This window comes from Ovis aries, chromosome 13 (assembly GCF_016772045.2).
Source record: "Ovis aries strain OAR_USU_Benz2616 breed Rambouillet chromosome 13, ARS-UI_Ramb_v3.0, whole genome shotgun sequence".
NCBI classification, from domain to species: Eukaryota; Metazoa; Chordata; class Mammalia; order Artiodactyla; family Bovidae; genus Ovis; species Ovis aries.
Genome location: NC_056066.1, coordinates 66,915,036 through 66,927,365, shown reverse-complemented (window position 1 = coordinate 66,927,365; position 12,330 = coordinate 66,915,036). Strand labels below are relative to the sequence as shown.

Sequence of the window (12,330 nt, the reverse complement as noted above, 5' to 3'; positions counted from 1 at the left end):
ACCATGCCACATGCCTGCTCCTCTTACAGCGGAGCTACTCGACAGAGCTGTCTCTCCTTGTGGTCCCCACCCTCTCTCCTACCAGGTCACTAAACTCACTCCAATCAGACTTTCATACCCCAACCCTTCCAAGCAGCCTGACATATATGTGGACTCCTATTGTGTGTCCAGTGCTGTTCTAGTAACACAAAAGACCAAAACTTTCTGCCTTCAAGTTTACATTCTCAGGGAGGAAGATAAATAAATAATACACTATATTTTACTTATTTACCAGCTGAAGATAACTCTAGAGAACAAAAAGGCAAAGCACTTGGAAGGAGGTGGTGAGAGAACAAGTCACGTGACCATCTGGGGAAGATCATTCCAGGCAGAAGAAACAGTCAAGTACAAGGGCCCTTGGAGAGTGCTTGGCAAGAAGCCCACATGACTAGAGTGTTCTGAGCAGAGTGGGGCATGATCCAACTTCTATTTTAGTGGATCACTCTGGTTACTATGTTGAAGACAGACGGATGGCTGGGGGACAAGAGGCAGCAGGGAGAGCAGACAGGAAGCTACTGGGATAATTTTAGTGAAGATGGTGGAGATTCCCACTAGGTGGCAGCAGCGGAGGTGGTAACAGGTGTCAGGTTCAAGCCGTAGTTCAGATCAACAGGAATGATGAGGGTCATCTACTGAGATAGGGAAGACCATGAGACAAATTTGGAGGGAAGAGGAGGAGTCTGGTTTGGGACAGGTTAAGTCTGAAATGTCCTTCAGGATATGCGACTCAGTAACACTCAGAGCAGGAGGCTGGATGTATGGGTCTCAAGTTCAAGGAAGAGGTCAACCCTAGAGATGTAAACTAGGGGATCATTACCACAAAAATTGTTATTTAAAGTCATCAAACAGGATGAAAGGAACTGTCAGTGAAATTAACTAGGGAAGAGAGCTAATTACTCAAAATTAAGAGAAGAAGGGAAGAAATCAACAAAGGAGCCTGAAAAGACACGAGATTAGAGAGGAAGGCCAGAACATACGCCGTCCCAGCTTCCCCCTGCCGCCAGTAACACAGCATCAGAAACCTGGTGGCTTAGAACAACACAAACGTACTACCTTGACATTTATCATCATGGCCCTTTCCTCTCTCTTCAAAATGCATCCCTCCAACTTCTGCTTCCCCAGTCACATCTCTTACTCCTGCTCTCCTTGCTCTTCTAAGGACCCGGCCCACTTGACTAACCCAGGAGAATAACCTCCCCGCCGCAAGATTCTTTACTCAACCACATCCACAAAGTCCCTTTTTCTATGTAAGACAATATATTTGCAGGCTCTAAGGATCAGAACATGGACATTTGGGGAAGACCATTATTCTGCCTACCACACCAAGTGAGAAAGTATTTTTAGGAAGAAGAAATGATCAACTGGGCCAAATTAAGAATGGGCAAAAATATATAAGGCCTTGATAAGACTAGTGAGGGGGGCACTCTCCATCCCCCTTCTGATGTCTACGTCAGAAACTTTGTCTCTTTTTATACTCTGCACCACACACAATGGGCAGAAAACATTCACCACTGAATTTAGCAACATGGAAGTCATCAGCCAACACTGATAAGAGCAGTCAGTGAAGTGAAACCAAAAGGGGGAGTGGGGAGAATAGAGACAGATGAGTATATGCCATCTATTTAGAATGTTCAGCTACACAACAGAGAAAGGAGACAATAGCCAGAGGAATGTACCCGGCCAAGAAAAAAAAATTTTCCACATGGGAAAAAAATATGTATTTTTATGCTATGGAGAATGACCCAGTGGGGCGGGGGCGGGGGAGGGACTGGAGATGCAGGAGAAAAGGGGAAAATTGTTGGAACATGCCCTTGGGTAGGTAAGAAGAAACAGGTTTACTAGGCTAATGGGCTGCTTTAGAAAACAGCATGCTCATCCACAGAAATAGGAAGAAAAGTTAGCCAATGTTTATCATTTGTTTTGTCCAGCCACATACAATTGTGAGTGGCGGCTGCCAGGAGCTGGGGAGTGGATGGGGACAGTGAATTGTTACTTTAATGATAGACAGTTTCAGTTCTGCAAGATGGAATGAGTTCCAGAAATTGGCTGTACAACGTGAATGTACTCAGCTCTTCTGAATGGCACACTTCAGAATGGTTAAGATGGCAAGTTTTGTTAGGTGTATTTCACCATAATTAAAAATCAAAATAAATAAATACTTTTTAAAAGCCATGTAAGTCCTTTCCAGTAGTCACGTATGGATGTGAGAGTTGGACTGTGAAGAATGCTGAGCGCCAAAGAACTGATGCTTTTGAACTGTGGTGTTAGAAAAGACTCTTGAGTCCCTTGAACTGAAAGGAGATCCAACCAGTCCATTCTAAAGATCAGTCCTGGGTGTTCTTTGGAAGGAATGACGCTAAAGCTGAAACTCCAGTACTTTGGCCACCTCATGTGAATAGTTGACTCATTGGAAAAGACTCTGATGCTGGGAGGGATTGGAGGCAGGAGAAGGGGATGACAGAGGATGAGATGGCTGGATGGCATCACTGACTCGATGGATGTGAGTTTGAGTGAACTCTGGGAGTTGGTGATGGACAGGGAGGCCTGGAATGCTGCAATTCATGGGATCGCAAAGAGTTGGACACGACTGAGCGACTGAACTGAACTGAAACTGAAGTCCTTTAAGTCAGTGAAAACAGACAAATGCAATTACACATGCTGCTAATTTTATGTTAACTTGTTTTCAGTTTTGCAGACTGTGATTCAAAAAGTTGGGTTTTTCCAGGAGACTATAGGGTGAAGGGGAAAAAGAGCAAAAGGCACTGAGGGTGTGTGTGAAGGGTGATTATAAGGATCCGAAGCCGAGTAACAGAACACGAGGCCAGGAGGGGGCTAAAGGTTGTGAAAAGGGGGAAAGATCAACAGTCTGTACGCTCAACAGGTTGTTCGATCCAGTGGGTTTGATATCTGGGGTGGGGGGAGCAGAGAGCGAGCCAGGAGGCCAGGCTGTGTTCTCCAGCTATCCCACTCCTGCCTGACGGGCTTCCCGGCCCCTCTGTCTGAGTAGCACTGCCTTCCCTCACGTCTCCTCACAGCTTGCTTCCTAACTGGAGGCGGGGGCGGGGGCGGGGCGGGGTGTGGAGTTCACGCGCACTCCTTCCTCTTGACTGACCACGCATAGAGCGGGAAGAATGTCAACCACCCCTCCCTGTTTAATTGGGGGTGATCATCACAAGGCCAAGGTGATATGATTAACCATATAAACAGGGGGTTCCCGGCACTGAAGAACCTCAAGGGGGCGTGGCAGGGTACAGTGTAAAAATCATGACACTGAGCCATACATCTCTTTTTTGTTAAAGAGGGTCTTGAGTTTAATGCTTCCCCCTCCTTTGCCCTCCTGCACACACAGTTTGTACCCTGGTTTCAAAAGACCTTACTTAAACTGAGTACCACAGGCTGAGGCACGTTGCATTTCTGCAATAACTCCTCGAGTATTCAAGCTCAGACTATGCCAGCAGCTCCTCTGTTCAGTCTGTGAGTTATGTTTGCAAATCTCAAGACAATAGAGCACCCAGCCCCAGGTGGAAGGTCTCTATCTGCAGACGTTGGCACGTCCTGGGGTCTGATGCACTGGAGATATGTTTCCCCTCCCTCATCCTTCACCCGACCTCTAACTTCTCACCTGTTATTTTTTCCAAAAGAGAAACGTCTTGCACTTCCTGGGGTAAAGAAGCAATTTTCTGTCGGACAGTAGCATCCCCTGATGCAGCATTTTCTAGGTCCTGCAAAGCTTTGATCAGCTCCTCAGTCTGTACAAGGAAAACAAAGATAACACCATCCATGAAGATATGTGGGGATGTGGGGTTTAGAGAAACTTAGCTGGAGTTCAACAAGGTGAAGGCGAATTCTATAAATGATCATCCCTGACATTTAAAAAAGAACCACTGTCCTTACCCCAGAGTGTATACTGAATCAGTGATTCGGATTCTAAGAGAATGCACACAGTATTTCTAAGTATGAGGCAGAACACAAATGAAATTCTACATAACTGTGAAAAAGAATTTTTTTTAAAGAGTATGTTTTTGGAAACTTAAGAAAATGCAGTCTGGTTTACACTGCTTAGTTTCAAAGGATGCGTGATATCTAGTATAGAACTAAATATCTAGTATATTTAGTATTTACTCTAAACCTCCAGTTTAGACTAAAGGAACATGTATGAAATGCTCTAGCAACCTGTGTGTTGGCTGTTTAAATGAAAGGACACTACCTACTTCAATTCTTTCCTGGACTTGCTCTACAAAATGAATGTCACAAAGATGACGTTTTTGATCTCCGCAGCCACTACCAAAATTAAATGTGTCAAGCTCATTAATTATAAACAAAGAGGGAAGAAAACAAAAACAAACAAAAAAGACAAACCAAGAATGCATATTCTGTGTATACCAAAAAAGGGTTTTTTAATTGTCAGGGAAACATACAACACTGACAGGTTAGCTAGTTCACAGTGACCCCCAGAGTACCATGGAGATGGCAGTCAGGTTATCCTGAAAGTTGGTCACTTGGGCTGTTCTCCTGAAAATTTTTAAATGCAAAGATACATGGCCTAACACTGTTTTCATTTAACTCCCAGGCTAATTTGACATCTTAACATAACACACATCAGACGTGCTTTCTATTTACACTGGCCTTAAGCACACCCATGTGTAATAAAATAAAGCTGCATTAGGCAGAATGAGAGGCAGTGCAACTCAGTGAAATGTGTATGGTCTTTGAAGTCAGCCAGGCCCAGATTCAATTAAAACACCGAGTAAGTTACTTGTCTCCTTGAGACTCACTTTCTTTGACTGTAAATGAATACATAAATAAACAAACAGCTAAAACGAACCAACCATACAGAGTTCATGAACTACACAAGGGGGTCAAACAAGGCAAATATATGGCTAAAAACTCAGTCAATGCTAGCACCTGGTCTAATATTTAAATAGGCTATAGTGTGGCAAATTTGCTGTTGCTAGACAGACTATCCTTAGGTACTAACACGCTGTTTACTTATAAGACAAGCCGTGGTAGAGGACTTCTGAATGTCTTTGTAATATCTGCTGCTTTACATAAACTACTTTTAAAGAATATTTTAAATTTATAGGAGTGAAAAAACGCCAAATCCAGTTACTCTGTAAAACACAAGTCCATCCCGGAGTGGAGGCATGCAAAGACAAAATCAAGCCTGCTTCACGACGTGAATCCTGCGCCCAGTGCCAAGAGCTGCCCTCTGGTGATTCCATACTCTTGATCACTAGCTCCACCTTGTGGCCAGAACCTTCAACTAGGGGTCACTTCAAGCCACTCGGCCCTATGCTCTGGGAGGTCAAGACATACCAAGAGGGGTCCTGCAGAAGGATCTTGGGGAGAGTAGCTTCCAGGATAGTCGTCATCCTCCTCCTCTTGTATTTGCTGAAAAGTTCGCTTCAGAGATTTCTTCTCCTCTGTTGCTAGAGGAAAGAAAAAAGTGACACACGTGGGTCACTGCAGCCTGAAGAGGCAGGTCAAATGCTAAGCACAATGGGTCACAAGTAAAAAAGGGGAGAAGGGTGTACTTTCCAGAGATGGCTTAACATTAACCCTAACTGCCACTTATTTTCAAGTGGTGGTCACTCCGTACATTATTGAGAAGAGTCAAAATGGCCTCAGTTGGTCATCTCAGATTGACTCACTGGAAAAACACCACCGGAAAAAAGCATCTAAAAGTGAAACTTACCCAACTATTTCACTAAAAAACCTCATTATCTTTAAAAGAAAACAAGAAGTTAACAGGGACAGTAAAAAGGTAACAAACCTCATGAGAAAATATAATGAAGCAAGCCAACGTGTGTACAATGAGAGACTTTACACTTTCTGGGATCATTTCAGAAAATAAGTAGTCGAGAGAAACCCATCGATAAGACTGTGTCAAAAGCTCTAAAAACAAATACCCTTTAAATCATCCCTTTAAGAACAAAACAAACCTAGTTGTACACTAAAATTTAAAATAACCATTGCTGAGCATGATGATACTAAGAGAAATGACCTAAGTCAACATTTTAAAATTAACCACTTTTGAGGCTAACGGGTTACATTTTTAAATTATCTGTATCATGTGCTCTTAAATTTTTATGATGGATGTATTAATTCCAAAATCATTCCTTTTGCATTAAATTGGACAATACAAAACAAACGCCAAACAACTGAGGGACATAAAGCTGAATGAGAAATTCAAGTCTGGAAAGTAAAGAAACTACTGGATGCCTAACATGCGCCAGGCATCCCAATAGTTTCTTTACATTTGATCCTTTCAACAGTTCTAAGGCATGGTGTATCTCCATTTTATAGGTGAAAAAATGAAGACACAGAGAGGCTAAATAACTCATGTAATGGTATGATTTCAACATCTGTGTGCTTTCCACTGAACACAACTAAAACTTACTTAGTGCCACACAACTATCCTCTCCTCTTGTCAAGGGAGAGGCGCCATGCGCCTGCCTCAGAATTCTGTGAGTTATAAACGGGACATGGATACTTCCTGCTCAATTCAACATTCTCTTCTGGAACCCAGGATGTAGCTTGTGTTCTCTACCTTACATATTAACTGAGCAAACTGTGTCTGATGTGAAAGCCAAGTCAGTATCATGGGTTTCATTCTTTTTGCTTAATGCTTTGTTTCCTCTACTAAAGAAGAGAAACAGCAGCATTTGTATGACGGGCAGTCCTGTCTTCGTGCTATTCTATTATGCACAGATTTATTACCACGGTTTGGTTAAATGACACCATTCCCCCAACACCACACTTTAAATTTCAGTTGTCATGGCATATTTACCCAGAGTAACTGCATCAACAACAAACCTCGCTGCTAACTTCGGTCCACAAATCACTACGTAAATAACAGAAGGGCATCATGATTAGTGACCGCATCACTTCTTTCAAGGTCAGTAATTGGTCACTGTTATTCAGTTCACACACAGGCAACAAAGTGTTTAGTCGTGTTGTTAGTCTCCCAGTGTCAAAATCCACATGACATTTTATAAAAATAAATAATCAAAACAGGGAACTGACTGATAAAGATGAAAGAGCAACAAAGAAACTAAAACTAAAATTAATGCTGGAAATGAAATTCACACGAAACATAAATGGGGCTGCACAAGAGACAGCCGGCTGTAGGGATGCAGACCCTTGGCATGTTCTTCAAGAGACTCCGGATTCATAGCCAGAGGGAACTCAGTGAAGGCCAGCTAATCAACATAAATGAAGAAAGTGGTCGTGATGAAAAGAATGACAATGTCCTGGAGGAAGTAATGTTGACAAAATTCACTTTAGAGGAACGCTTAAGAGATACTTCACAACATTGACAGCACAAAGGAAAAAACGTTGGAAACTGATCCAAAGTTAGAAAGGAGTATGACAAAGACGGGAAAGATGCAACGAGCTTTGTTCAAATCACTCTTGATAAGTCTGTTACAGAGAAATAAACATCGCAACTCATGTTACTAACTTATGTTAAAAATGCTAAATAAATCTTTACTTTTTTGTTTTCTTATACAATTGAGATCAACAGTGAGTTTTTCCTTCTTTGACAAAAAAATTTTAAAAGTCACAGAACAATTGTAATTTTCCACATTGATTATTAAGATCACTTTGATGGTATTCAGCTTGACCAGTCATTTTTACAGTCCTGCACTATGCAAAGCAAGGATGGCTGTATTTTTCAAACAGAAAAGCTGTAAGGCTATAATTTGCATATGAAATATCTTTGCACACAGTGGCTGCCTAAGTAGTGTGTAGCGTGTGGTATGACTCTGTCGACATTCAGTCACTGCAGCGTCAAAGTGGCTATGTTTGATTAGTAGCCACAAGAATGTAAGCCCAGGAGCAAAAAAGAATTTATAGTATTGTTCTGTTCACTTCCAAACACCTAGAAGAGAATGCTGAAAAAATAACTGTTAAAGACACTAAAGAAGGTAGAAAAACGTATAAAACTTAAGTCCTTCAATTTTCCAACTCTCATACAGAAATTATTACATATAAAAACCACATATCACTGAACATCTCAGGTCACTCAGAACCACTGAATTCAGACAGTGGAAGCCCTTACACATACCTATGTCTTTGCTTTCCCCACTGCTCCCCACCTCATTTTTCATGAGAATGTCAAGGCCCATCAGCTGAGGTTTCTCTAAAGCCAGAGAGCTTGTTTAGTAAGTCTGGGTCCTACAGCAAAAGCTTTTTGCCTCCTAAGTGGGAGTTCTTGCTGTCCCTCACTCACAGCAATGCAAAGCTGAAATCAAACTGATGACAGTTTCAGGGCTGTTTCCATCCTTCACATCCTGATGGAAGAGAGTGTAATAGGAAGTAACCATCATCATCCTATGTTTCCGGTTCTCTCCTGTCTCCACTTAGAGGACCTACTGGAAATAAATTATTTATCATTTCCCCCACAGGGCTCCACCTTGAGCTATCTAGTTCCATTATGAACACTTCCACTGGCTCCATCTTCCAAGTACCATGCCTTGGAGAACGGCAGAATCTCTCCCCAAGTCCCAACTTGAAACAGATTCCACACCTGTGAGGAATTCTTCCATATGCCTGCTTTCTGCTTCTTCCCAAAGCCTCTTATCAGCCACCTGTCCTTTCTCATGCCTCATCCAGACCGCTGTCCCATCCTGCCTCTTCCAATCACTCCTTCTCCAGCATGGACTATACTCTGTCTCTCACTAAAGCTGAGCTCTGGCCCCATCAGGCCTCTATTCAAAACCCTGGAAAGGCCACCGAGGTTCAGTCTACTTGGTAATGAGTGGTAATGGCAGCATCACTCTCAGCACTCCCTTTCAACCGTCACCATCTCCCTCTAACCCCATGGGCCTCTCTTTGAAAGCAGTTGGCCCTGCTACTTTGCATGGCCGTTGGCAGGCATGGGCCTTCCCTCTCTGATGGAAACCTTCAGTACCTTATTCCTTTACAGCCCTACGATGCTCAGGAAAGTGTCAACACACCTGAGCCTGAAACCTCCTGAGGGAAGAGGAAGCACAGTGCTTGGAAAACCCTGGTGCTATGCCACAAATGACCATCCCCACTGTCCTTTACATGAACCGGACTCTCCTCTGCTCATGTGCAGAGTTAGCAGTGAGGATGCCCAGAATCCTCAATTGAGTCACACAACCATTAAAACGACCCAGGCATATGCCAGGCCTGTTCCTGAGTGGATTTCAGACCAGGCACCTTCCGCTATCCATTCAGCTCTGACCACAGCAGTTCCATTTGTCCCCTTTTCACACCCTCACTCACCCTGTTCATAGGCAGGGCAAACATCTCGGGGGCAAAGTTCCTTCTGTCCTCATCTCGCAAACCTTCTGTTCTGTCCTCCAACTCATTCCCGTGTCTCCAGGGGACCTTGCACTCAGCTAATCATCAAATGCTCTGATGACAGAAGGGTTTACAGTATGCACAGACCTGCCTATGGACTAGTTTTTCCGACAGTAAAACTAATTCTAAGGCAAAAAGTTAGCCCGAAGGATCCCCAATCACATTAGAAAATGCAATCATCTACCCAAAAACCTGGACCTTCTAAAGATCTACTAAAATTTTCTAAGATTAAAAAAAAAAAGAAAAGAAAGAAAAAAAAACCCCACAGATTTTATATCACTTTTGTAATGAAAAAAGAGGAAATACTATTTCTAACAGCTCCCTCATTCTTTGTTCCCTCCCTGCAAAATAAGAGACTTTTCTTTTAAAAACACATTAACTTCTACTTGTGGGGAGAAAAAGATCTGAAGCAAACCGAGGACTGACACCTGAGGCACGGTTCTGGGAGCACCCGACCCGTCTCATCTCGCTGGACTGAACCACCAGGTCCAGCCCTGAACCCACGAAGCTAGGCCTAGGGTGTGTACTCTGAACCACCATGCTTTCCAACTGAAAATACTAACAAGATTCTTCCTACTTTTGCTATTGGCTTGTATTAAGAAACTCAGAATATTAGATATTAGGACTGGGAGGGGGTGCCAAAAAGAAGCCATGTAATCACATTAATAACTTCATATCTACATGATCTCAAGTAATCCTCACACAAGCCTATGAGGTATTACTATTAATAGCCATACTGTACAGTGAGGAACCTGGGGCTCAGAGAGGTCAAATGCCATGTCCAAGGTCACACAACTTGCAAGCGACAGAGCTAGGATTCATTCTCTGGAAGTTTGCTTTCAAACACTTGCCCTGAAGAGCTAAACTAACTACACTAAAGGTCCGGGGAAGCTGAGTGACCTACTCATGAATTCATACCCTAATTCAAGTCTATTGAATCCATGTGCTTGCAAGGAAAAGTTATGGTGTGAAGAAAATACGCTTTTAAGTTATATAGACCTGGGTTTATATAAGCTTACTTATCAACTGTATCTACTTGGACAAAATTACTCTATCCTTTCGAGTCAATACTGTAGATTAAGTATTAATACTGTACTTAATACATACAGTCCTTCAGTACCTAACATAAATTAACAGGAAAAGCAGCCAGCAGAGACAGGAGTTGAATAAATGCTACACCCTTTGTACTTCCCTTTCCCTTCCAAAGTCTACACCCATAGGGTACTGTGTGATTTATGCGGGACTCAAGTAAATGAAGTTCCACCCAGACAAGCAACAGCCTGAGTATTCCCAAGAACAGAGAGACAACTTTAGAATCTCTGGGTCCTGTACCTGAGAGACAGGTTAGAGAGTCAATTCCTAGGCAGGTTGATAAGAAGTCCAGGCGTCCCCGAGGAGAGAGGGGCCTGGGGTTCTCGAGGAGGAGATAGGGGTCTGGAATTGTCAAGGAGGAGAGGACAAACGTTTTTGTTCTCTACATTCATTATTCTTAGTCACATTGTTTTTTTCTTTAAGCCCAGAACTGATGATTACACAACAAACAACTCAGTTTAAACTCTACTAAGGATTATATGACAACAATGTATCCGCTTGAGGGCAGTTCTCTTTCCTAAAAACCTTCTGGCTAATCCTGTTATCCTAAAATGTAAATTGTGGGAGTGGGTCTGGTAAAATTTTCACTAACTTGAGACATTCTTTTGATGTATTGTAATAATTAAAAAGTATGTAACTCCCTTGCTAACACTAGCAAGGGGGGCATTCTCCATCCCCCTTCTGATGTCTATGTCAGAAGCTTTCTCTGTCCCTTGTCTTACTTTAATAAAACTCTGCTACACAAAAGCTCTTGAGTGATCAAGACTGGTCCCTGGTCCCGTAGCTAAATCTTCTTTGGAGATCACAAATCCGACATTGCTCATCATAAGCTATCACAGGTATATAAACTCAAAAAAGGTCCAGTTCTAAAAATTCCTAAACTCACACATTCTAAAAGATTACAACTGCCAAAGTTCCATAGGAAAATTTTTATTCCAAGGGTAAACTCTTATATAAAGCTGTCTGCAGACAAAGAATTACTCATGAATTAACACTGCAATATAAATGGACTATTTAAATTTGGAAATAAGCTTCTGGAAAAACTCATCAACATTCTGAAAGGACTGTGTAAAATATTCTGGTAATTGAAGTCTGAAGAAGACAGTGAGTTAGCTGAGACGAATACACACGTTGGAACCTTTTGATACGTGTTTTCATCTTTACAAACTAGAAAAAGAGAAATTATCTTTGGATCAGCATCATCCGCCACAGTAAAGGAATACTGCCTCTATTGTTAATGTCTAGACACTCAAAAAAAAAAAAAAAAAAACCCCAGAAACCTAATGGAGCTATTTTCAAATCTACTACTACCACAAATCCCCCAATTAGTCTGACTGCTCCCTGAGTGCAGAACTATTTCTCACTCCTCTCTGCTCTTTCCTATACTGTCTAGCAGAGCTGTTTACTCATAGCATATGTCTGGCAAATGTTTGCTGAATTGAAATTCAACACTTGGCTTCAAACATCATCTTTCAGAGCTCTCCTACTTGCCCAAAGGTGTTTTTAAGAAATCAGCACTGTTTACCAATGAACTTAAAGTCAGAGGAGAGAAAAGAATGCCAGCTAATTCCCCAACGCTGTGCAGAACACCTCCAAAGGACACGACGCAAACATGGCCAGAATCTGAAGTAGGAAACATCGTGCTCTTCAGAGCGGCCCCAAAATTGCCCTCTGTCAACTCCAAGTAAAACAACAATGGTCTGCAGCCTGAAAGCACTTATGCCATTCTTAGCAAGCCTCTAACCTCTAGCTTCACAGGAAAGTTACCCTACCTTAAAACACATATAAACTCAGATCTGGAAGGGATCATGAAAGGTATACAATAAAGAGTTGCTGAATGAATATCATCATGTATGCTGCTGCTGCTAA

General features: G+C 42.3%; 1 protein-coding gene across 2 annotated transcripts in view; it reads right to left on the bottom strand.

Annotated features, from left to right (window-relative positions):
• Nucleotides 1-12,330, bottom strand: part of RPRD1B (regulation of nuclear pre-mRNA domain containing 1B) — a 58,213-nt gene that overhangs the window by 30,085 nt on the left and 15,798 nt on the right. For both annotated transcript variants that reach the window (XM_012189177.5, XM_004014564.5), the window contains exons 4-5: nucleotides 5,356-5,468; nucleotides 3,662-3,788 (exon numbers count right to left, since the gene is read on the bottom strand). In XM_012189177.5, coding sequence (XP_012044567.1) covers nucleotides 3,662-3,788; nucleotides 5,356-5,468 — 240 coding nt within the window. The remainder of the gene's footprint in view (nucleotides 1-3,661; nucleotides 3,789-5,355; nucleotides 5,469-12,330) is intronic.